The sequence below is a fragment of the Sceloporus occidentalis genome, unplaced genomic scaffold (assembly GCF_023333645.1).
Source record: "Sceloporus occidentalis isolate IW3139 unplaced genomic scaffold, rSceOcc1.0.p SCAF_66, whole genome shotgun sequence".
Lineage (NCBI taxonomy): Eukaryota > Metazoa > Chordata > Lepidosauria > Squamata > Phrynosomatidae > Sceloporus > Sceloporus occidentalis.
This window is the reverse complement of record NW_028317046.1, coordinates 3,291,117-3,318,396: the sequence shown is the minus strand read 5'-3', so window position 1 is coordinate 3,318,396 and position 27,280 is coordinate 3,291,117. Positions and strand designations below refer to the sequence as shown.

Here is a 27,280-nt window from a genome sequence, read left to right as displayed (position 1 = left end):
AGATTTTAAACGCCTATTCTGCCTGTTCCCCAATCCTTGCATAAAATGTTATACCCTCCTTTCTGGAAAACTTTCCATGACGATTATACGCCCAGTCAACTAGCCCTAGAGTGAATGGTTGATGAGTGGAACAGCCTCCCAGCAGAAGTGGTAGAGGGTAATACAGTGAGGGTATTAAACATGCATGGGATAGACAAACGGCTCCTGAATCTAAGACGAGACCAGGAGGTCTTTACATCAAGAATAAGCCGAGTGGGTCTGATCTGCTGGCAAATATCATGATTCTAGAAAAAACTTCCAAACAACCACTTTATGCACCAAATAAGATAAAAATTATTCTCAAGAAAACTTTTACCAAAAGAAAAAATCTAAAAAGAGACAGTTTTAGGGACATTTCTGTGCAGCCAGAAGTGTTTAAGGTAAAATCTGTGCTCTCACTCAAACTGGTTTGTTTTTTTAACTCGGATGCTGTTTAAGGCAACTTCAGCTGTGCTGCGACCAAGTGCGATGCGACGATAGAAAAGGATAAAGCGCTCCGATTGGGCGCGCCCCGTGATGCGTTTGCACCACTTTCTTGCACCCTTTTGCTGTCATATGCATCAGTGAAAAAAGAATAAAGTGCATCTGCGTTGAAAGGAACGCGCGGCGCGGTGATTTAGTCCAATATCTGCCCTTCGGAAAAAAATCGAATGTTTACCAAAAATTGTATAGAAAAAAAAAGGTGTTTTTGCTCTACGGAGCGGAGCCGCTAAGGAACGGGACGCTCAAACCGCTCCTGAGCAGCGTGATGTAAACACCAAAGCCTCCGGCGGCGCAGCAGACCACGGCCAGCGCTGCTTTGAGGAAAGAAGTCCTGCTCCTGACGAAGGCACCGGGCGCCATGACGCTAAGCAGAGCCGTGCTCACCGTCAGGGTGTAGAGTATGGAGATGCAGGTGTTCAGAGCCACGATCTTCCCAAACTTGGCAAAAGGGGCGATTATGCAGAAGAAGAGCGGGATGGTGGCGATGATGGTGGTTATGGCGCTGGACACGATGGCGACTCCGACATGGCGCACGGCCTCTGATGCCCTCCACTGCCGGCAGGCGACCGGATCCTGGAACGGCAAAAATAAAGTTTTATTTGTTATTCAAACATAGAACCTGCCAGCAGATCGGCCCCATTCGGCCCCCGTCTAGTCTGCCCGTTTCTCCTGCTGTAACGACTCAAATCTTAATCAGTCGTTGGTCTCGTCTTAGATTCAGGAGCCGTATGTCGGTCCCATGCATGTTTAATACCCTCACTGTATTACCCTCTACCACTTCTGCTGGGAGACTGTTCCACTTATCTACTGCCCTCGTAAAACATCCTTCCATCTAAGCCTCTGAGCCTCTAGTTTTAGATTATAGCCTCTTGTTCGGACATTTCTCCTCCCCTTGAAATAAACCTCGCTTGGTTAAATCCCTTTCTGTATTTAAATATCCAATACATCTCCTCTCTCCGTCTCTTCAAGCCGCAAAGAAAACAATTGTAAAGTTGATATTTTTTTGCTCACGTCTTTGAGGTGCGGAGGGAGACTTTCCCCCGCTAGGAGATATCCTTCCACCAAGTGAACGCAGTAATCCACCGATGATCCCACCAGGATAGACAGGGATATTGCTTCCACGGCGCCCATTTCCCATCCCAGCCAGTACATAATGGTGACCACCAAGCAGACCACCCCTGGCAGCAAAACAGATATACAATCCAGAATTAATTCTGATTGCTTATTATTATGATTTATTGATTCATATAACTCCACCATATTCCCCTGAGTAGTGCGCCAAATATCAATTTGGATTTCAAGAAACAGAAGGAGTAAAGGGTCTTGCTCAAAGAGCTTACAACCTAGAAATCGAAAAAAAAATATTTATTACAAAGCTTAAGTGAAATGCCTTCTTGTGGCCTTTGTGGCAAATACTACATTAATTAGTAATTTAAATAATTGCACCTTAGTTCATATTATATAGTTGCCCTTGTACATGAGATCCACGGGGGGGGGGGGATAAATTATTATGAGTAAACATTATTTTTGCACTTAAAAGTTATCTTAGGTCTTCTTACCTAGTATAGTAAGCAGGACGGGTAGCAGGAGAAGAATATGAGTGGTGAAGATGGCGACAGCGGCCACGCAGATAACCAGAGACAGAATAAGTCCGTACAAAGCGCTCTGCACCCCTGAAAGAAAATGAATAAATAAATAATCCATGCAGAAGCCGCCATGATGGCTTCCCCCAGATGATCAACGGGGATGAGATCCAACACGGACGTATCAGACACCACAAATGTATTTACAGGGACCTAACAAGCACATGTTACCTTCTTGTCACTCTTACCCTTTCCCATTCACACCTTAATCAAACTCTATCAACTCCTTCCCAGCCATCTTGATTTGCTCCAGGCCGCCATGTTGCTGCAGGCAAAATGCGCAGCAGCGACGGTGAAGCAAATCGTGTCCGAGCTCCTCTTACCTATGATTTCCATGAATATTTGCTTCCAGTGCTCACAGGTCTGAAATCCACGCTTCAAAGCAGAATCCGCAGGGAGAAGCAGCAGCTGCTGTTGTAGAAATGACTCCCATTTTAAGTAGTCTTTGTATGTCTGGAAGGAAGATTTGCCCTTGTAGGTCGTCTGCGTAGGAAGATACATAATTCATTATGCGGGAAGCCGTTACAATTTACAGTCTAGTGCTCGGCGGACTGTTTACAAATGCATATTCTAACCTAAGTATAGGATTCAGAAATGTGAACAAGTTTGGAATACGACATCTTGAAGCTAAAAGGGATCTATTCGGTAATTGGCGAGTGCATGCGAGTTGCAAAAAAAAAAAAAGCGAGTAAGCAACACTGGCAAACTCACATGGAACTAAAGCCACCCACAAAAAATCTACACCACCCTAATATTACGCGTACATGGGGTGGAGGAAGAAGTTATGTCATCACCACCCCCCCCCAGTAAATATGGGGTCCTGGGGACTCCTGTTTTGCATTTTTTATTTTTACATTTTTGATATATACTCTAATGTAGGGGAGTGATGATTTTGCGCGTTACAGACGAGGTCATGCAAGTTCACATTAAATGTGCGTGCCCTCACATGCCCTCGCCTGCAAATTGTAAAATCTTACACATTTAAAAATACTTGTTTTCTGGGAATTAGCATGTGAGTCTAGTCTTTGTGGATAAACCAAAAAGAGTTCCTTGAATCCTGGGGAAGGAGGCGCCAGGAAAGTGATTTCATGTTTTTGAGAGAAAGAAGTAGCATTAGAATATTTGCTCGCTGAATAAGCCTTTTTTGGGTTAAAATAGTTCCAGGAGACCGGGCTATGAAAGTATTTAATTTTTCCTCTTCCTTCTAAGACTCGGAAAGTAAATCAGATTAGCCCAGATAAGATAAGATTATTTTGGCATGCGTTTCCGCACTGGCTATACCGATACAGACTGACAAAGATCCTCTTGAGAAAAATCCATTTATTTGTTCTAGTTTTGAGGCTTTCAAAAATCTATATTTTTAGTAATCCCAACAAAGCTACAGCAAACCGAACGCGCTACAAATGCTCCGCTTCCTACACCTGCTGATCCACTCTGTTACAATAAAGGCGACACAAAAGATAAAACAATCCTAATGTGAACATAATGTACAAGGTATTAAAATGTACTTAAGAAAGGGAAAACCCCCAAAACTGTGAATGGAAAACATGGTTTTTAAACTTAAAGCGAAACAATCGCAGCTTTTACCATATTTAACCAATTTTTTATTTAAACCACTTAAAGCATTGATAATTTGAGCTCAGAGAATCTAAAATATGTAGCAAAATGCGTCACAATTAGCAGTATTTAATCAATTCACAGGCCTGACGTTCTCTCCATTCTCTTCCCCTCCCTTACAAAGGCTGCCTGAACCAATCAAAAACAATCAGCAACTTAATAATGAAAGAAGATAACGTAATAGGGAGGAATACTCATGCTGCAGCAGGAAATAAAGATGGTGTAGACATGATGGATTTATGATACATATTGTGCATATTGCTTAATGGAATCCGTAAATGACCAGCAAAATGTAATATTTGGGTAAAGTTACGGCTGATCTGTAGTGGTAGAAATATCGAAGGAATATTAAAAAATCTAAATAAATTAAATAAAAAATAAAAAAAAGCTGTTACCGATTCAAAAGCCATGGAGATCCACTGGACCTTCCCCTCCTTCACTCCGACGGCACCGTGGGACAGCTGACCCGGGAGCAGATTGGGCTCCGGGATGTTCGTACACTCGGGATGTAACATCTGAAGAAAGGAGGATATACTATAACCTGCGGAAACAGATCGTTAGCGGAAACAGACAAATAAAACATGTCATGAAAATACGGCGTGTGATATCGCACCATTCTGTCTCCAGCAAAACCCTTCGTAAGAACAGAAGTTCTGCCTCGTGCTTGCGAGTATGAGCTTTGCTATTGGCCAAAAGGGAGGACAAATGGTAACAAAGTAATCATAATAATTACATTAAAATCTATATATATAGAAATCTATAAAAAAAAAATTTTATAAGCCAAAATCGTACACGATTAAAGAATTATTTTTAGTAATGGTTTGTACATTCGGGAGGTTTCTAATGTTGCATTTGGTTGCAATGGTATTTAATTCAGTGGAACAGCACCTATAATGGGGTAGAACCAACTATATCTCACCAGGTGGCATACACACTGCCCATGCACCCAACTGACATACTGCCATACCCAGCAAAACCAATGGGCTCCCAGTATGCTTGGCTCACACGCATGCTTACCTGATGGGAGGCACTGGGCGCCACCGGCTTTCACCAGCTCTCTGTTATTCCCGATCACTTTACACAGCCGGCACAGGTTGCCAATCTCTTTAAAGAGATCGAATTTGTCGTCGTAGATGACCCTGCCCTTTCGGAAAGAGACAAGATACAGTGTAGCAGAAACGCGTCAGACAACTCAAAGGCAACATACGACTGCCGTCTAACATTCAACTGCACCGGTCCCTTGTAGGTATAAGTGCCACCTACCAGCTCCCCGAGGACGTGATTGTCCGGACCCCTTGTCCGGTTTATCCCTTGTATTCCGAAAACAACAAACACCATGGCGCCGGTGTCCACGAGAGGACGGACGGCTGGCTTCCCACAGGCCGTGTTTAAACAAGGGTTAAAGCCTAATGTTGGGGACGGCTTCTTCGGAGTCCCTGGGAACCCCGAAACACAAGCGTTAGTGGGTTGGGAAGAAAGACAAAATCACAGTGGGTAAATGCTGGATCCATACCCTACTGATACACAACACAAAGCTACCTTGATACATTATTGATACACAACACACTTCCGGATTGATACAATATTGATACATTATTGATATACAACACACTGCTCGATTGATACATTATTGATACACAACACACTGCTCGATTGATACATTATTGATACACAACACACTGCTCGATTGATACATTATTGATACACACTTCCGGACTGATACATTTTTTTAAATATAACACTCTTCTGGGCAAAAATACTATAGAGAACCCGCACCACCAAAATCCCTCTCCCTAAAGGTAGTCGATGTAAGGGTTGGGTTGGGTTGAGAAAGAAGGGAGAAGAGAAGGGAAAAGAGAGCGACGTGATAAACACATTCTTTAAATATTTCATCAGAAGTTATTTTTCAGTTACCTTTTTCAATGGGGACATAGAAAACCCCTTTATTTGGCCCATCAGGTCCAGAACCAGGGAGGCAGCCGGGCAGCGATGCACAAACTCTCCCGTGTGAGAGATTTTTATGCAATAAAGCAAAATACAGCTTCCTGGAGGGGCAAAGAACGAAATTAGCTACTAGAACTACCGCTAAGTATAACAGCAAAATAGTTCAGAATTTCTAACACATTGTTCGGTTCGGAGCGCGCCCCTACGTCAGGGCAGAGAAGCCCTGTGTCCTATTGGCTGATCTGCTGTCAATCATCTTGCCAAGCACCATTAACACCAATCAGTGCTGGCACAAAGTAGCAAAAAAAAAATTCTTATTTCCACTTCAAATGTGGGAAGACATAATTCATAAAAAATTAACTTTTAATATTATTTTTATTATTAATTATTAATAAACTGTACCATGATAACTGGAAACTTGAATTTACCAGCCCAAATCCTCCGACCCTAAGCTTCATTTATTTTTATGCATGGCGCCCCCCATTATGCATATCAGAGCAGCCTAAAGGACGGTTCCTTCCTTAACCCCTTGCAGGCCATTCCCCCGCCAACATACAACCCTCATCCAGGAACAAAGCCGTGAGCTGATTCCTATTCATCCAGCATTAGCCAAAATCTTCGCATTGTAGACTAGCCAAGAATTGATCTGTCTGCACTTTACTTTTTTTTTATTCTAGTGATGAAAAGGATTATTGATAAAGGTCCAGATTATGAAAACAGGTTGCCATGGAGACAGACATTGCATCACCAAGTAAATAGGTTACCCGTGTGTTAAACAGCCCGTATCAATACAAATCGGTAGCCAAAGGTAACCATCTCACCCAGGTGTATCCTCTGTATCTTCTACCTCTTTTAATTTAAATTCATTTTTTATTTTTTGCCAAAAACTATTTGCTATTCCAGAAGAAGGGCTCACATTTAAAAGCATTTTTTTTCCTTTTCAAATCCTTTTTAATGTTAATTTAGTTCGAAATGTTAAGATATTCAGGCTGTGCTGTCAAAACATAAAACCATTTTAGCTTTTTTTTAATTTAAAAAGCAGTAAAGGGGCTATAAATGTTTTATCATTCCCGCATTAAAGATTCCACTAGGAAGATTCCCTCTGCTTATAATAATAAGACAAAGCCCTGTAAAATATACGCGTTCCGCTGTCGCCATCTACACTAAAAGGATTGGGAACGTATAGAGACAGGCTAACGCAAGTGCCTTCTAATTCTTTCGGTTTCCGGGAAACTAAAATTTACTTTAACGCTATTTTTTTGGATTTATTGACCAATAATAGAGAAACCAGTAATGTAACATAAAACAGCGCATCTCATATATATTTAAAGATCCTTTTTAGATCCAGATGTAAAATTTTACTGAAAATATTATGTTTTTGAACCATTTCACCAATATTTTTTCTGCACAATTAAACATTTAGTGGGCTCTATTGGATGAGCTTGAATTCCGTTGGAACTTATTTGTCATTTTGTATCATTATACATAATTAAATAAATTGTTAGAATTCTACGATATGTAGTTTAAACTTTAACAATAGCATCTGTGCTGTTGCTTGGCAACCCGAAAGATAAGTTCTACAGGAAGCACCGAGCAACCTTTTCTGTCTTCCTCTTGGAAACCTCATCATATATGATCAACGTGGACGTCCCCGAGATAGGAAGCTAATGACATGTAAATTAATAATGGTGGCATTTTGAAGAAACGTCTCGTATTGTCTGTCTGAATGGAATCATCAACCAGGTCAGCTCAATGAAAAAAAGTAATTTAAAGGTGAAATATACTTTTATTATTACTGATTTTTAGTCAAAAGCACTATGCTGTCTTGTTAGACATCAATAACATTGAATTTGTCTCTAGAATGAACGCCAGAGGAGACCCGTGGCTCTGGAGGTGAGTTGGCTTGGAACGATTCTCCCACCTCTACCACCATCTTTGTTCCTCTATGGTAGGAATGTTGCCATTAGAGGGTAAGAACTATTGTCAATCATGTGTTTGATGCTGTTTCATCAAGGCTTCTAGTTGTAAATTGTTTTTAATGAACTCCAACATAGCTGAAGGCTCTTATCCTCACCTCTATATTAACATTAGTCTCCTAGAGTCGCAGTGTTGGAATAACCCAAAGTGGCCACATCCATGGTATGGCGTGTGGTTACCCCAAATGAGATTCCTTTTGCTGGGGGGGACGACGACGACAATGTCATTTAACCCTAGTTGAACGTTCTCCAAACCAACTAAATGGGAACCCTAGGCTCTATCAGTCCAATATATATATATATATATTCTGTTATTAAACAAGATAGACTCCAGTTCAGTTAGGTAGAATTACCTTGAGTAGGTCTGCTCTTTATCCGCAACATAGAAGCTAAAGTCAAATTTCCAGCCTCTTCGAGTGTCGCAGGTTGACGACGTGATCATCCACTTCCTTGGACACGTCTCAGTGGGCAGCCCTATGGTGGACACACAAGCTGTCAGCTTCCTGGTGAAGTTACCGTAAGGAACCTTATACACCTAAACAATGGATTAACGAAAACACATATTTACAATGTAACACTCTCACTGTTATATTTCCTGAGAAGCCCGTGTCCAAACAAGAAGGAAAAAGGCAAAAGAGACTGAAAAAAAGAGATTATATTTTTAGATTAAAAACCTTACAACCAAGGGCCACCTCGTGGAGTCACTGAATATTTTTGGGACAAAATTAAGCAAAGTGGGTTTTAAGGGATTTTTTTTAATGGAAGGAAAGATGGATTAGCCGACCAAGGATACCGGCAGAGGAGAGGAACCGGGCAGGTGTGTATTTGGAGATAAAGGAGAAGAAGCAGATAAGTAGACTTAGTTGTCTTTTTGGTTTATCCACGTGCACTCGTTAGCGAGTATTTGAATGTTAGTGAATATGCCCGGAGCTGACTTGGCTGCCAATACCTGACTTATTATAGAACTATAAAACCTAGGAATCTGCTGCCGCCTCTGTTTCCACGCGTTCCCATCTGCTCGATCCGCAGCGATGCAAATCAGCAACGAGACCGCCGCTCACACGATACGGAGAGATACGTGAGCTGCCTATAAGGGCTCGGCGACTTCAACGCTCTGCCGAAAAACCATCTTTATCTACTCTGCGCTGTCACAATCGCCCGTCCTAAAAAGCTAAAACCTAAAGTATTTCGCCCCGTATCGCAAACTCAGAACGGCTGAATGTGAATAGAAGTGGAAGACGGACATTATTGCAAACTCTTCTGTAACCGAGGAGCGAGCACTGCGGAGAGCGGTGGGGGCCGCGGATGAGCCTCCGGCAACGACCGCTGTCCAGGCTTTTTTTTATTAATATGATTTTTTTTACTAAAAAGATGTCGGTCTGCAGTAATGATCTAAAGCACCAAGAGGTGATGCATAAAGGTACCACGAGTGCACAATACGCATAATGCTGAATAATGCGGAATTATTAAATTATTATATTTATATCATATATTAAAATATTATATATTTACTTTTGTTGCGGGTGGGATAGTGTCACTTCAGATGCCGCGGTTAATTTTGACAGGTTGTTTTTTGCTCAAAAACCTGACAAATATTCATATATATTATTATAATATATGTACAGCGGCATGGAATTTGATGGCACTATATAAAACAATAAATAATAATAATATAACAAAATATATATATATATGAGCTGCGTTGACTTGTTGCCCGATTCAGAAGCTCCTTCGATACACAGAACAAGCCATTCATCGATGAACACCGGCAGAGATTATTGCTTTCGTCTGCCCCCCTCACCTGAAACGAGGTAACATCATCCTCTCCGGGGAGGGCCGGCTGCCAGGGTGACGGAGCGGTGGCATTAAAGGACAATCTGTAGACCGTTAGGCGTCCTGCCCATTTACATTTTGTGATATACACAGTTCTTTGCAGATCTAGGAAATAAAAGAGTATAAAGACACTTAAAGCTGATATAGCGGAAGATCGGAAGATGCGTATGAAATCCCCTCCCAAAAATACTTGTGTGTATAAATGTTCTTGTTTTTGAAAGAAAGGCAGATTTTGTCCAATAAAAGAACATGAAATGGATCAGAAGTCCAGCGCAGACGGGGTTAATGTTGGAAATGACTATTGTAGCTGGAAACGGCTGATTTTTTATGGAATCTCTTCATGGTGTACAGAGGCCCTTTATCACTCCCATCACTCCTGTGTTCCAATGGCCCTTTATCACTCCCATCACTCCTGTGTCCCAATGGCCCTTTATCACTCCCATCACTCCTGTGTTCCAATGGCCCTTTATTACTCCCATCACTCCTGTGTCCCAATGGCCCTTTATCACTCCCATCACTCCTATGTCCCAATGGCCCTTTATCACTCCCATCACTCCTGTGTTCCAATGGCCCTTTATCACTCCCACCACTCCAGGGTTCCGATGGCCCTTTATCACTCCCATCACTCCTGTGTCCCAATGGCCCTTTATCACGCCCATCACTCCTGTGTTCCAATGGCCCTTTATCACTCCCATCACTCCTGTGTTTCAATGGCCCTTTATCACTCCCATCACTCCTGTGTTCCAATGGCACGTTGTGTTCGTTAATCCAAGTTTAATTTTAAAAGGCTAATTGATCGTCAGAAACAGTAGTATATATATATATATATCAGTGAGTTCCGTGGTGCATTCTGTGCCCCGTTGCTCTTTTGTGCGGTTCGGTGAAATATTCGGTGGATTTTTCATTCACTCGAGCTTTTCTCGGGCTTGCTTTGTTTTTTGTTTCACGTTCCGCTGGTGAGCAGCTGGCTGATGGAATTCGGTCCCGTATCATTATGCAATTAGAGCTAAAACCACAATTACACGTTGGGTAGAAGCTCTACGCAAATAACCCACTGTCTGATCCTAACAAGAGCGGAGAGGAGAGGGGCGGCTGGGAGAGCGGGAGAGTCCACAGCGCTCTCTGAATTACAACTTAACCCCAATGTTTAATGACCTGGCCGCCATAACACAGAATCCAAGCGTTAAGACCGGGGGATTTATTTTCCAGTGTGGATTTTGTTCCTAAAAATACATCTGATGAACGCTGTGGTTCTGAAAAAGATTAAAGGACCCTGTCACCTAAACAGCGCACATAACAATTCTAATACCGACCCTGATGTCCGGCCTCGCTGGAGCCTCTCGAGTTCCACTGTGACACGGAGCCTCTCTTCTTCTTCTCGGACGAGGTGCGGATGTTGTTTTGAAGGCTGCGGGGCTTCTCCTGGAACAGGCCTGTCCCAAACAGTCAGGAATTAGAGATATAATTAACTGGACAACACGGAACTATACAGGGAACTATACAGAATGCCCCGACACTGTATAGAATATCTACACATTCTATATCATGAGCACTGTATAGAATACCTATATATACTGTATAGAAGACCCCAAGACTTTACAGAATGCCCTGGCACTCTGCAGTATGGAATGCCCCAACACTGTATAGAATGCCCCCTCACTATACAGAATACCCAGACACTGTATAGAATGCCCCCTCACTATATAGAATACCCAGACACTGTATAGAATGCCCCCTCACTATACAGAATACCCAGACACTGTATAGAATGCCCCCTCACTATATAGAATACCCAGACACTGTATAGAATGCCCCCTCACTATATAGAATGCCCCCTCACTATACAGAATACCCAGACACTGTATAGAATGCCCCCTCACTATAATAAATGCCAAATTTACAGTCCATCATTTTTGCAGATTTAACCCTTTGCTTTACCATATACATATAACAAGACCCCCAAATCCCCCACCACACTGCGCCCTATAAATGTAATTAGGCCGCGTGTTTTAGCGTTATAATCAAACTGTAACTTGGTCTGCGCTCTCACGGGGGCAGAAAGCTTCGTTCTTCACACAAAGTAAAGCGAGGGCCGCACAGCGCAGCGCTAATTACAGGACGCCACTATTAATGCGACGTCGCCGACGACAGGAGAGTTTTCCCCGACGCCCGTCTCCATTCGCTTTGCATTCTCCTCCTTGCGTTTCGGGAAGCAGAGAGAGAGAGAACAAGAGAGGCAGACAGAGAGAGTGCAGGGCCAGCCGCGGCCCCCCGGGGATACTAAATAAATTATCATACCTGCGAACTTTCTCTTAAAATATTAACCCTTTAAAAGCCCAAATGGCTCTAATACCGGTCGTCATGGAAACCTTGACTTGTCATTATTTAAAGGTACACTGAATTGAGTCACCTGCATTCAAGCAGGAATATCAGCCATAACACACTGGGAGCAAAAGCACCAACTGGGAGTCCAAAATACCCCAGCGGGAAGACAAAGAAGGAGACGGCTGCAGAATGTGTCGCCCCGAGAATCTGCCCTGAGATTTAGATTACGTTACAAATGTGTCTGACGTTATGCAAATAGAATCACGTGATAAACAATTATAATTGAATGAATTAAGATAAAAGCGGTGATGAATGAACCGCGAGGACCCCGGGCCATCTGTTACAGAGGAAGTCTTTTAACGGAGCGTCAGCAAAAATTCCAACATCAAACGCGGATTAAGAGCAAACATGAAACACCCGGCCAGAACCATCAGAGACGCCGCTCTTACACGGCCAGATCGATGACAACAGAGAACGTTCAAGGCCGACGATACAAAGCGCCTCAAGGTCTTACCTTTCACATTTTACGCGGATATTGGGTGGCAAAGAGGGACACAGGGATTTGGGACCAAAAGACGGTCTGGTGGATAAAATGGAACAGCCTCCCAGCAGAAGTGGTAGAGGCTCATACAGTGAGGGGTGCCCATTTTTATTAGATTTACCTCGCGTGCGGTGTCAGCGTTATCATTCTTTGGGGAGGTGAGATCGCCGCCCATCAATATTTTCAAACACTTCGAGAAACAACATGACGCTGCAGCCCCCCCCACCTGTAATAACAGCCCCCCCCCCTCAGATAACGAGACGCATTGATCCTGAACATTGATTTTCCGAAACAGGACAACTGCGTTTTAACAAAGTGGAATTTACAAAAGAAATAAAGTGAGTTTAAAGAGATACAATGTTACTCGTCTCAAACGTTGCAATTACAACAAAATCGGAATGAATCATTTTGGAATGATTTGGCCGGGAGCCGGAGCGACGACGCCGTGTCGAGATTCTTTGACCTCTAGCCAACTATTACATCGTTTTTGTCCAGTAGAAAACTCCTTAAAAACCTCCTTAGAAAGTCATATATTCCAACGTCATGAAATGTGGTTGTTTTCTTGTCGGCTGGGTGACTGTCCAAATATATGGAAACGATGAAGATTTTGGCATGGTGGCCTCTCAAAAAAATGTTTTTTATCCGGCTTTTAATCCCCCTTTAAATACCTTCATTCTCTATCATCTAAAATGATAGGCCTGTGAACTGAATCTTTTTTCCACGGCATCCCTTTCATTCTATTTTCCACCTAAACGAAACCTTAGCGCTCCTCTCGTTCCAGTAAGACAGCATCTCTGTCATTCTCTTGTGTGCTTGAACAGTCCGACTAAATGTAATATTGACAAGCCTTGAAGAGCTAACCTTCTACTTCCGTTGGGCCAGAGAGCGCTTCTGATTTAAGAAGAAGGTCATCTCCCTAAACGCTTGTCAATGTATTACGTCGAAAAGAACTCGGAACACAATCTGAGCTCTACAAGGGAAGTCATGTCTTACACATCAGGCAGGGTAACCATTAAAGGGGTCCCTACAAACATACCGGAGTCCGTGAACGGGCTTGTGGTGCCCATAGGGGGCTGCGGAAAAAGCAGCCGCTGAACACCATCGGTGGAGTCGCTCTTCATAACAGTCCATTTCCATCTGTTGGATTGGTGAACGGAATGTATAGATCACTTGGAAAGAGTTTTTATACGATGGCACTCTCTCATTTTGAATAGAAGGTCTCTTTAATTGAATCAGTGTTAGACAAAGGCTTGTATTCCCTTCCATCGCTGCAATAATTTGCATTCTATTCCGACTGCTAGACTTGGAACGGATTAGTAAATTCCGCATTCTACTCTACGCTCTCAGAGGAACCAGTTTTGTACGAAGATTCTCTTGAAGGCCACGTGAACAAAGACAAAAATGATCCAATCATTCCATATATTTACACCACGCAATGTGTAGATGATTGACGTGTGCAGGACATCTCAATGAGCTACGCATTATGCGGTGTAAATTAATATCATTCTCAATTGATATTCTCTATAGAACCATCTGGAAGAGAAGTAATGACCTTGTAGATCTGACAGCCTTCATGATATGCCCTTTTGTAGATTCTTGGAATGGAGATAATGCTCTTAATCCCTTTTTTATACTTCCCTGTTGAATTATGTCTATTTATATGTATTTATTCATTTATTTATACATAAAACCAGATACATTTCAGGTTCGGCATCCGTATTTATCTGAGCGTTCTCGCACTGTTACAAAATGTAGAAATGTTGTGTAGAAATATCACTTGTGTCAACGTTGCGGTATTTGACTTGTAATGTGTCCTTCTGGGTTACGGGTTGTAATTGTTCAGCTTTTTAGGAAATTCAGTAAGAAAAGACCAGAAAAGGAAGCGAATTTAAAGCCCTCTCCTAAAGTCTATGATAACGTTGTACAAAAGCCCAATGCTTACTCTGAATGCTCAACAAACAGTGTTTTAAAAAAAAAAATGAAGCCATACCTGAGCATGTCACACAAGATATTGCCTCCGCACTTAGGTTGTATTTGAGGTCCAGAAGAAGCTGTATGTTGGTATCTGGCCGGAACAAAACAGGGGCTCGACTGGCAGGGCGAAGATGAGCTGCGAAGGCTATGGAGAGAACAAGGACCGCCACGAAAAAACCTGAAAGACAAGAACAGGACAAAAAATTACTGGGAGGCAAATGTTGGCTGCTGCTAGTTTGATACAGCATGTTTTATTCCATGTAAGCTCTTACAAGTCTAAAAAAGTGGCAACTGTATGAGATGAACAACATGAGATGAAACTGTTTCCCTGTCTGAAAGCAAAGGTTCTACCAGGGACGATGGTGACAACATCCTACAGGTATTATGTATGGTAACCGAAGTGGCTCTCGAGGAGTGGGAGCTTCTACATTAAATCCCAAGACTTGTTTCTCTGGCTAGTATATCTTACCTACAGTGATATGCCGACCTTTGGTAGTTGTCCACAGGACACAATGGTGCAGAATGGCTTGTAGCCACCCAATCACCGGATCTCTTCTGTCTGCCTCCGTCTTTTGGTCCACTGTGTCTGGCAGCACGGAAACCAGAGGCACGTCACCCAGGTCAAGCGACCCTCAAAACGTGAACATAGACATTACGTTAGTCCACCAGAACTTTGAAATAATCATTTTATACATTTCAAAATACAGCCAACGAAGATTACCGTCACACGCCAGTCATACTTCTCAGAAAGAGATAGAGAGCAGCCAAGTCAACTAAAAAAAAGCCTCATCAACATGTTTGGGTCATCACACCTGTCTGAAGAACTTTCCATATCTGGTAGACATCTGAAATGTGAAGCCCACTTTGGTTGGTGCCCCTCCACTGGCCAGCCACCCACCACATCTGTATGTGTCCTTCTAGCCATTTCATTAATTACACCGAGGGTATCATAGTCACCACTGGCAACAATATCAACAAGGCCAACTGTATCGACGTCATATGATTAACCTACCAGGGTCGTCTTCTACTGTCAAAAGGGGGATGTCATCATCCAGGTAATGAATGTCACCGTGGACGGGCCTGGGCGACGTGTCTGGCGGAAGGTCCTCATATATGTCCAGACTGTTCGTCTTCAGACACTTTTCACTACAACTGGGAAAAAAAGATACTAGCGGTAGCCTCTCCAGTGAATTACATTTTTTTTTTTTCAGAAAGAAGTCAAAAACAAGCGAGCGTGATGGAAACCCATTTACATTCCATTTTGAGATTTTAAGTAGAATCCTCTAAGGCATTATAAGAGCTTCAGAGTTGTTGTTTTTTTAAATAACTCGCTTGGCAGTAGAACAGGACATTAAGTAGGAAGAAACTCAAGACGACTGAGAAAACATGAAGATTTCTGCAACGTAATGGTGTAATTGGCATTGGGCCACATTATGAAATTCTACCCGTACAATATATACATTTACAGCAGAAACTCAGCGTCGGCAGCACAGCTCACACTTGTTCATGGAAGGTTGCTGTTTTGGGGAGGGGGGGGGGTTAATTCCTTCAGTACTATCTATTTTAAAATATATTATGAAAGTAATTTTGTGAACAATGAAAGGTTACTAAATTTAGTAGTACGGAAAAGATTCAATTTGAAACATATTGAAAGGTGCTGTTCAACCTACTGTTGAACATTGAACGCCCTTCCCAGAAATAGCTCTTTAATCATGTGATATTGTGCCACGTTTATCATTTCTCACCGACTAGGAACGTAATTGGCCACCTGCTTCCCGGGTAGCCCACCTCTGATGCCCTCACATGCCGACTCTTGGAAAACAACTTGCACATTCACTGATCTTAAACTGTGTGAGCTACAGGTAACGCAATTTTAACTTGCATGTCCTCACATGAAACTCACACAATTATATCCCTAACATTAAAACATATATATATATATATGAGTGAAGACAAGAACGAAAGAGGGAGAGATGTGGTTGAAATTCCCCCCCTGGTTTTCAGATATGGGTGAATTTTTTGCAACCTAAGGGCACAAAAAGCTAGCCAATAATGAAAAGAGGTCTAAAAGAATCTGTTCGACTCACTTGGCATGGCACATGCTTTCCAATGGAGAAATGTAGGCAGCCCAAATTCCCAGAGCCGCCGGCATAATGAACAAAACAGCCACCCAACAGCACGAGACGATCAGAGACATGAACAGGCCGAAGTCATGGACTGCGGGAATCTGTAGAACAAGTAGAAAAAAACCCGAGAAATTAAGATTTGCTGCGTCTTCATATAGAATGAATACATAAAAACTCGCTAGACCCCCATCTAGTTCAGCAATAACCTCCCCCATTAAATAAGAGAGAGAGAGAGAGGGAGAGAGAGAGAGGGAGAGTAACCTGAGAAAAGATGTTGGCGGCGTAAGCAGAAGCTGTGGTTAAAGAGGTAAAGAACGTGGCTTTCCCCGCGGTTTGAACGGTGTGGATCATACGGAGTTGAGGGTCTTTGATGTGATCGGCCTGCCGATACGTGTTTATAAACACAAAAACATCATCTACTCCTACAAAAAAGACAAAATGTATCAAATTAATAACAGATAGAATATGGGGGATTCTAAAACAAATTCTCTGCGATACAATCAGTGGAATGTTTCTCCCGCTGTAACGACTCGTTGGTCTCGTCTTAGATTCAGGAGCCGTATGTCTATCGAATGCATATTTAATGCCCTCACTGTATTACCCTCTACCACTTCTGCTGGGAGGCCGTTATCTACCACTCTCCTTGTATATCTCCTTTTTTATCTTTTTTTTTTCTTTTCTGGAATTTGCTTGTTAAACAAGAAAAAAAAAGATCTCTAACCAAATTCAAGGTCTAAGTGGATTTTATTCATGAAAGTTCACACCACAAAAAAAACTAGAACAGGTAACCCATAAAGCTACAATACAAGATAAAGAGAAAATTGAAAACAGTCACATAGGAGTTCAATAAAAGCACAGAAAATTCATCCCTGCTTTTATTTGATTTTCTCAAGAACAGAGAAAGGTTTCCCAGAAATATTTCAGAGGGAAAAAGTAAAAAAATAAAGATACTGATCTAACATGTTACTGTGCTCATTACAAAGTCAAATATAGTACATGTTATATATATATACATTCACACACACTAACATTCAAAAGTTTGGGGTCACTTTGAAATTTTCTCGTTGTTTTAAAGGAAAGCACATTTTGTCCATTTTTCCCATTAAAATACAAGAAATGGATCAAAAATCCAGCGCAGACGGGGTTAATGCTGTAAATGATTATTGTAGCTGAAAACAACTGATGGAATCTATTCATAGGTGTCCAGATGCCCTTTATCACTCCCATCACTCCTGTGTTCCATTGACCCTTTATCACTCCCATCACTCCTGTGTTCCAATGGCCCCTTATCACTCCCATCACTCCTGTGTTCCAATGGCCCTTTATCACTCCCATCACTCCTGTGTTCCAATGGCCCTTTATCACTCCCATCACTCCTGTGTTCCAATGGCCCTTCACCACTCCCATCACTCCTGTGCTCCAATGACCCTTTATCACTCCCATCACTCCTGTGCTCCAATGGCCCTTTATCACTCCCATCACTCCTGGGTTCCAATGGTCCTTTATCACTTCCATCACTCCTGTTCTCCAATGGCTCTTTATCACTCCCATCACTCCTGTGCTCCAATGGCCCTTTATCACTCCCATCACTCCTGGGTTCCAATGGCCCTTTATCACTCCCATCACTCCTGTGCTCCAATGGCTCTTTGTCACTCCCATCACTCCTGTGCTCCAATGGCGCGTTGTGTTTGCTGATCCAAATTTAAGTTTAAAAGGATAATTGATCATAACCCTTTTGCAATTTTGTTTCAGCCAGAAATATCCTTGACCTAGGCCTGACGAGGACAGCACTCCCAGTTGTCCCACCGCCATCGTCCTTAACGCTATACACAGAGCTATGATGTCATACACGCCTGTTGAGGTCATACAGAGAAAAAAATATACTGATTACTTACCAATTCCTACAATAACAAAGGCAGCCACCCCATTGAGGATGCCAAGATACTGAATACCAAAGGCCACGTGGTATAAGAAAAGAGCCACGAGACAGCTCAGACCGATGCTGGCGATCCCGAAAAAGGACAGGAAAGCTGCATGGAAAAAAAACCATTATGTGTGAATACAAGAGTCCAAAACGAGACATCTAAAGCGAAAAGGATGAAAATCTAGATTAACCTTTTCAATAATCAACACTTCATTTATTTAGCCTAATTTATGTATATTAAAACTGTCACTTTTCTCCTTAAAATGGATCTACAGCAAATGTAGAAAAGTTATAGTATTTACTGTACACAAGAGTTCAAAAGTTTGGGGTCACTTAAAAAAGAAAAGCAGATTTTGTCCAATAAAATAACATGAAATGGATCTGAAATCCAGCGCAGACCGGGTTACGGTTGTAAATAAATATTGTAGCCGGAACCGGCTGATTTTTAATAGAATAACTTCATAGGTGTACAGAGGTGCTTTATCAGTCCCATCACTCCTATCACTCCCATCACTCCTGTGTTCCAATGGCCCTTCATCACTCCCATCACTCCCATCACTCCTGTGTTCCAATAGCCCTTTATCACTGCCATCACTCCTGTGTTCCAATGGCCCTTTATCACTCCCGTCACTCCCGTGTTCCAATGGCCCTTTATCACTCCCATCACTCCTGTGTTCCAATGGCCCTTTATCACTCCTGTGTTCCAATGGCCCTTTATCACTCCCATCACTTCTGTGTTCCAATAGCCCTTTATCACTCCCATCACTCCTGGGTTTCAATGGCCCTTTATCACTCCCATCACTCCTGTGTTCCAATGGCCCTTTATCACTCTCATCACTCCAGGGTTCCAATGGCCCTTTATCACTCCTATCACTCCTGTGTTCCAATGGCCCTTTATCACTCCCATCACTCCTGTGTTCCAATGGCCCTTTATCACTCCCATCACTCCTGTGTTCCAATGGCACATTGTGTTCGCTGATCCAAGTTTAAGTTTAAAAGGCTAACTGATGGTTAGAAGACCCTTTTGTAATTTATGTTACAGCCAGAAATGTCCTTGTTTTCCAAGAAAACGGTGTATGTACGGAATCTGCCGTTAACGTGCGGCGCGGAGACAGGAAAGAGAAGACTCACCTGACCAGGAAGTAAGGACGTAGACCAACACAGCTATACAACTGCTGCTAATAAGGGCTAACATCATGTCATTGTTGAAGGTGGTCCTCACTTCGTAGTCAAAGAGATCAGTCCCGCCGTAAAGCACCTGCACTTTACTGATTAAATGAGAGAAAAAGATATTTTAAAATATATATTTTTTATGTCTTTAACACGATAATCTCAAAATGTCCAGCGCCACGATGCCATGTCCAACTCCCACAATGCTCAGGTGGACTTATTTTGGTTGCCATTGCTACGTTCCACATATTAATGGTTGTCCATATTATTGCTCCTTAAAAAAAACGGATCAGAATTAATTCTGCCGCGGCGCTCCATTGGTTTCAGAACATAAAACTTTATCGATTCTTACAAAAGGCTGCCTGGACCAAACAACAACAATCAGCAACTTAATAGTGGAGAGATAACGTAATGGGGAGGAATAATCATGCAGAGACCAGGAAGTTAAGATGGCTGCTCTCGTGGTCGATTCCTCAAAGGAAAAAAAAAAATCTTTTTCAGCACAATGTTGCTGAAATTTAAATTATTTCACACTAACTTTAAATCGTATTATTATTATATTGGATTTATAAAGCGCCCGCATTTTACGCAACCCTTTTTTATTTCTGTCCGATGTATCATTGAGTTTTTCTTTTTTCTAAGAAATTTGCTGATGTCTATAAAAAAAACAATTGTGTTCTTTTTTTTTCTGGAGAATGTGGGAAGATTAGCGTTTGATGGTCCAATTTAGCAAACAATGCGGTGTCAGCCTAGACAGGTTCAGGTGAGCTGCTCGGTGCTTATTCAGCGGGATAAAAAGATAAAATTATTTTGTGCGCCACTCGATGTGACATTTATGCATTTTTTATTACCACCGAAACATATTTTATTTAGATATTAATAAAAAAAAAAAGAATTGTGTTAAAGAAACCGGTGGCTTTTAAGATCAGCTGCTGAATTTTTATATTTATCAACAGAAAATATCTTAAAGATGATATCTAAAGGCTTCACTAAAACTGGTAAAAAATGTCATATTTAGATATTTAATGGTAAAATAACACCATTTGTATTAAACAGGATTTAACTGTATTTGCTTTATTTAAGTGTAGTCTGGCTAAGGTCCGAGCTCAGCCAGATGGCCAAAGGGTTAAATAGCATTTTTCCCCTTTTCGAAAAGTTTTTTTCCTTTGTGTGGGCAAAATGACGGCGCTTGCGGTGATGTCCTCTCCGCCGATTGGAGGATCGGGAAGATGATGTCACCGCATCTTTATACTGAAGAAGCACCATCGACAGCATTAATAATTAAATGGTGGAAAATTAGTCTTTTTTAGAACAGGGTTTTTATCATTAGTGGGGGAAAAAAAGGAAAAAATCCAATTAAATAATTCATGTATCTAATTTAGTTGATTCCGTTACACATTACACACAATATTATTCTACAGCAAGGATATTGGCTTAATTAAAATACAAAAAATTATTTAAGATAGAGAAATACTAAATTCCATAAAAGTGTCTTTTTAAGTTAACACAAAAAAGTACATAAAATTGATGATGACTATAGCTTGATAGAACCCAAAAAAAAAAAAGTCGGAACTATCTCACAATTCACAAGACACCTCAGCTGTTTTTGTTGGGTGGTAATTACGATCTGATAGTAATCACTGCGAAAGAAGCCGTAATTAGGACTGAGCATTGAAACTGCTTTAGGAAATTTAAATTAAGCTAAAGATCACTCCAAATTGGTACATCGCTGAAAAAACAACCAGGGAATGCACAATGAAATAAGTGATTACATTCCAAAAAGGAAAAAAAAATCATGGAAATGATACATTCTGTAGACGGGCAGAAACCGGAACCTGGGGTAAAGTCGACACCGGAAAAAATTACTACGGCAACGGCCAAAACAGCAAAATAAATGCAAACTCTCGTTATATAGGCTGGGGACTTATGGTATTTGATGCCACATTATTGTTATTATTATTCATGTTATTATTATTATTATTATTACTATTTTGATTATTATTATGAAAAATATTTTTATTATTGTTTTTATTATTTATTATTATTTTTATTATTATGTATTATTATTATTATTTTATATATATATAGATTATAGTATAGCATTACCTTGTGGACTCTTTCGACAAGACACTAATGTAGGACGTGACAAAGTTCTGAAACTTTCTGTGCTGTTCCTCCCACCGGTCTTCCACGGAATAATAATTGGGCAGAGGAGCCCCGAATAAAATCTCGCTCCGGAGAAGAGAACTTTTCAGATTTTCCGTAGTGAGACCCTCATCCACGTACCAGTAAAACTCTGGATGGGTCATCGCTAGCTTCAGTGAACCTGTTGGGGGGAAAAAAATCACTAATTATTTATTCTAAGAATCAATTATTTAGATGAGATGGCAGCTTTGTAAAAAAATAGAGTTCCTGACCAAAAAAACGAAATAAACGGAGTATATAAAAAAAGTATCCAAAAAAATGTGAATTGCACGTTTTTTCCCCCATTTCCCTTTTTAATAGCTCCTTTTATAGTCTGTTAAATCAAAAATTGACTGTCGCAGATTATTCTGGCTAAATGGTGTTTAATTACTCACCAAAACACAATACAGAATAAAAAAAAAGTGGTTTTGGCAACCAAGAAGACCCACCGTGAACGTCGGCCAAGTCTTGCCCCATGCCATCGTAGTATATCTTTCCTCCTCTTTCCGTGGGGAAGAAATATGTCAGCAAAGAGCTCGGAGGAGAGCAGTACGCGTATGATCCGAGAGGAAGGTCCTTCAGAACTTCACGAGGCTTCCAACAAAACTCTCGGAAGCGGGGATGATCCATGATCCTCCTTTCGATCCCGTGAATGGTCATCAGACGTTCTTTCGTAAATATATTATTGTCGTTGTCCCCTCTCGCTAGGAATATAAGCTCGATCCGCCAGTGGGCATGGCTTTGAGTGTTCGCCGTGACAAACCCGCCAGGTAAGTGCCGTGCACGGCGAGATTGGTTAAGCGCAGATCTCAGAGGGATTGAAGACCCCATGTCCGTGAGGTCAGTTCTTGCTGGGATGTCTGGAGGAACCAGGCTACGTTTCACCCTGATGTCGATGTCCTGTTGAGAGGTATTTACGTGAAGCTGTTGTAGCTGCTCTGAGATCAACCTCTGCAGAGTTTCCGATGTAAAGTCTGCTACGTCCCGCCTGTTCCTGCCCCAGGTGCCGAATTGGGATTTCAGGGCGAGCGCGAGGGAGTCGAAACGCTGGGAGGATTCGTGGTTCCGGATTTCAAACGCATTGTAAGAAATATCGATATCGAGGGTGGGGTAACAAACAAACATAATAACCGACAACGCTACGGGAACCACGCAGCCCGAGGCCAGTAAGAACGCGGCGCAATAAGGGTTGGTGAATATCCATCCAACAATGTTCCAAAAGTTACAGGTGGGCATGGAGTCCTTTAAAGGCTTGGAGGTCCATTGGCAGCTACTGTGCGTCGGTGATCTAACGATGACTTCGTCCTCCTCCTCTTCAAGCCACGCGTCTTGTAACAGTGGGTCGTCCGTGTCCATGACCTACAGAAAAACACCACATTGCATAAAATCTGTTTCTACGCCAAATACACCCCTTCTGAACCTCCGTCCCCGGACTGGCCATCTGGCACACCTGGTAAATGCTCTGGGGGGGGGCTGCACAGGTCCATGAGTATAAAAACATGGCGTGCCAGGGCCCCCCCTGCTAACCGCTAATGTCTAAAATGATCTTTTCTAACAGAATTCTATACAGTTTTCGGAGAGAAAAACATAATTTTACAATTAAAGAGACAGAAAACCCTAAAAATAGAGGGGGGCGTTGAGGACAGACGGGATGAGGAAGGGATGATTACCCCCCCAGCCTTACATGATAAAATGACACGATCGACAGAGAAACATTTTTTTCCATGTAGTTTCAGAAAGGGTTCCTGACGGAACGTGACATCAGATCTCATTCCAAGAGTCCCTCAGACATGAGATCAAGGCAGACATCGCAGATCCCGTCATCTGGAACAACCAGTACACGGGTTTCATAGAAACACAGCTTCGCCAGGTACCTGGGAATTCATTTATCAGCCCAAGGGGAGGAAAAAAAAAATTCTGTCCTTTTACAAAACAAACGGTGATTTGTATGCAAGGCTGGTAAAGCTATTCCTTCAATCAGTTCTGAACGAATCGCAGGCGGCCGATAGGAATTTATGGGAGAAATCGCCGGGATACTTGTCGAAGATTTGTTTCCCTTATTAACCAAAGACAGGCAGCATTTCTGCTGCTCTTCAATTCCACTCCCAACATACCCAGCCAGCAGTGGGTTATAGCACCCAGCAGCAGTCCAATCGTAAAAGTGGCCGTGATCTGTAGCGGGCGAGCGCAGACCGTGGCCGAATGTGGGTTTTTTTTTCCTTTTTGAGAATCTTGGATGATATTCTAGATGTTACAATGTATCACATTCCACAACGTTGAATATAAAATGAAGCCCTGTAGAGGGGATGCTCATATGGCAGCCCAGTGTCGTCCAGTTGGGGACCTCTGGTCTAGTGGACAATGAAGGCTTTTGGTGCCAAGATTATCGCAGACTTCCCCGGGTTGCACCCAGGTTCTGGGGGTGCACAGACATTTCTGTACTATTAACAGGTAAGGGGGGATGATTCACTAAATGTCACTAACAATATGCAGGACTCTTGATTGTATGTAACTCGGTTTGGTTAATCGGCTCCACTCTCACTTGCATGGTTCACATAAATATAGAATCTCACGGCAAAGAAGAGCTGTCAAACCTTAATCAGTCGTCGGTCTCGTCTTAGATTCAGGAGCCGTATTTCTATCCCATGCATATTTAATACCCTCACTGTATTACCCTCTACCACTTCTGCTGGGAGGCTGTTCCGCTTATCTACTACCTTCCCAGTGAATTAAAACATCTTTAAATTACATCTAAACTTACATTACATCTAAAGTCAGTGGCTGGCACACAAGTATGGATAGCTACCAGGCCAAAGCCCGAGTGCTGGAGTCTGCAGTGCCCACAGCTGCGCACACGCGAGCATGGTCCCCGGTCCAATGATTTCTGAAAGTTTGCACTTTTGCCCCGAGCTCGGTGCTGACACGGCCCCGCTGGGTAACCTGCTCCATTACACAACACATCCTCGACCTGTCACTGGGTTTGAAACACAACCTGATCCCATTCGCTGCACAAAATGAAGACGTTTCACCCCCGGGAGTTAAGATGCGTCCTCTGCAGATAAGACCTCGCCGAAGACCTCGCCGAAGACGCCGACCTGTCAGCTGCCTTTCACTTTCTGCCTAACGCTCTAATCCTGATCCAGCTTCGCTGACGCTCCATATAATAGAAGTCAACGCACTCGATGGCTGTGACTCCGAGCCCAGACCCCTTCCGTTATTCTTTTATTAGGGGGGGAACTTGGAAGGGTTCTTTAGGGTTCATCGTTTATCTTTTTATAGCCCCAAAACTAGAGAAATGAGAATAAATTCACTCCGTGAGCCGCTCGCTTATAACCGGAAGCTTTTGTTTCCAAAACGGGCCATTTATTACACATGTAACATCTGTGTAAGAGTTCTCATAGCTAAAGATTTGTAACATTTCCCACCAAACACCCTCTCTTTAATATCAAACCCTGAAAGTTTGTTGCAATCCTGTCCCCGATCATGGCTGATACATACATCCATCTCTCCGACTTCCGGGCCCTCGCATGCGTTGACATGTACATGTATGGTACGGACACATGGAAGGCAAAAAAGAAATGTAACTTGGTATAAAGGCTGATAAACTAGGATCTGAATTAGTATCTGCGCATGTATGAAGTCGGCCCTCACTCAATAATTGATGTCTGATGGTAAATAACTAGCATTAAAAGGTCCACCGTTCCACCAAGAAGCCTTTGGGGATCTCCTAAAACCTGAGACTTGAGCTGATGTATCTTCAGTTCCTGCTTTTAGCCAAAATTTTCCAAACGATGAGGCCAATTGGGTTTTGCCCCAACAAAGGACACTGTATATTCTATAACTAAAGAAACACTTATTGACATTTTCGGAGAGGACAAGAACTTGCGTTTGTGACTCATCCGAGCAGCCAGAAATACCGACACCGGGTGTGAGACATTCGCACCTCTCCACATCTCCCCCTCTTCACAAATACCCCACCCCGGTGCCTGCGCGACTAAATCGCTGGTAATTTATGTTAATCCATTCCAAAAACCACATGAATCTCGAGACCTTCCTCCACGTCTCCCCATATCATGCGCTTTGCCTGATCTGGCAGTTTTAGGCCGATTAGAAACTTTCCACAAAGTTTGTAAAAACAGTATGTTCTGCATTCCAAATGTGTATAATAAACAGAAAAAATGAAGATTTATGGTAAAAAACAAAACAAACATTGACTATTACATGCAAAATCCTTGCTCTTATTAGGATCCTGGGTCTGATCTTATATGGACCGCAATAATATTGGAACATATTGGCATCAATCACTACTCCAAAGCACCATGCTGATAACTCCTCCCAGTTTTATATTACCAGAATCAGATTAAAAATCACCCAAAAAGATGGTGCTGATTTATTTTCAAAACAATTCTATTTTTTTGCATAATATACGGTAAGCAATAGTACGGCTCAGTCTTAATCACCCAGCCAGACTCTCTGAATAATGAAAGTCTCCAGAGGAACGGAGTTCATTAGCATCGCCATAAAGCATCAGCTCAGTGCGGTGTCTGAGCCGGGAAAGTCACCCAAAATATCACATGACTGACAGCAACGGCGGCTCCAGGTCTGCAGATAAAGGGGGTTTATTGGGGCAAAATGAGATAAAACCAGGTTTCTTGTCAATGCCGACCTAATTCTTTGAGGTTTACCGGTGGAATGTTTGTCCTTTTTCTGCACATTATTCTGGTGTTTTTATGTCTGAATCTACTTGGCCTTTTCACGTTGCTCGTTCTGCCAGGAATACTCCTGACATTTCCTCGATATTGGGAAATGCGGATCTGTGAAAGGACGAGAGGGGTAATAATTTATCGGGAGTAACTTGCATTGATTCGCTCATCTGTAGGGTCACCGTATTATCTTTAGGTAAACATCTCTATGCCCACCTTTAATGCTGATTCTATAGGGAGATTACTCTTACATTTTTCACAGTTCCCGGGATCTTAGAGTTGATTGACATCCATACGGTGATGTCATTATGGAGGATTTGTCAGTGAGCTGAATGATGTCATAGGTTAGCACATCCAAACATGTCTACGTCCCAGATATCAGTGCGTATAACCTTGTTTTTTGTGAAGGACATTAAATTATAAATTAAATTATAAATAATGGTGCCCTTGTCAACCCATAATTACCTTTTTTTTACCCAAGATTTTTTGTATTATCAGTAAATAAACCTCTTTACTCAGACACTAGCCATTTCGTCAGGAAGGTTTTCTTCATAATAAACACTTAAAAATTCCATATGTATATTTTTTTACTCCTGTTTTATGTCATTAGACACACGTATACATCCTCCTTTATAGAGCTGATAAGCTAACAGCGCAAGGCTATTTCTTGTATTTCTTCTTTCACGCAGAATGTCATTTTTTTAACTCAAAGATGCTCACAGCTAGATTTTTTCACTTTTAATTACTCCTCGCATTTTTTTTCTGTTTCAGGCTTTTAAGTCTTTTAGACCTTAATGC

General features: G+C 42.0%; 1 protein-coding gene across 1 annotated transcript; it reads right to left on the bottom strand.

Annotated features, from left to right (window-relative positions):
• Positions 1 to 732: 732 nt before the first annotated feature.
• LOC149286893 (protein dispatched homolog 3-like) lies at positions 733 to 23,135 on the bottom strand. The gene is made up of 20 exons (XM_089493693.1): positions 22,229 to 23,135; positions 21,702 to 21,921; positions 19,557 to 19,693; positions 18,397 to 18,531; positions 16,763 to 16,923; positions 16,463 to 16,602; positions 15,388 to 15,527; positions 14,845 to 15,006; positions 14,392 to 14,553; positions 10,849 to 10,968; positions 9,504 to 9,640; positions 8,056 to 8,237; positions 5,697 to 5,827; positions 5,046 to 5,218; positions 4,800 to 4,926; positions 4,178 to 4,323; positions 2,489 to 2,648; positions 2,082 to 2,195; positions 1,534 to 1,700; positions 733 to 1,095 (listed from the first exon to the last, which is right to left on the bottom strand). The coding sequence occupies exons 1-20, from the start codon at positions 23,133 to 23,135 to the stop codon at positions 733 to 735; spliced, it is 3,984 nt and encodes a 1,327-aa protein (XP_089349819.1).
• Between the last annotated feature and the right edge of the window lie 4,145 nt (positions 23,136 to 27,280).

Coding starts and splice junctions, on each gene's coding strand:
- LOC149286893 (XM_089493693.1), bottom strand. CDS start 23,135: ATGGACACGGACGACCCACTGTTACAAGACGCGTGGCTTGAAGAGGAG. Junction 21,922..22,228: donor AGACTTGGCCGACGTTCACG/GTGGGTCTTCTT, acceptor TCCCCCCAACAG/GTTCACTGAAGCTAGCGATG. Junction 2,196..2,488: donor AATATTCATGGAAATCATAG/GTAAGAGGAGCT, acceptor ATTTTCTTTCAG/GGGTGCAGAGCGCTTTGTAC.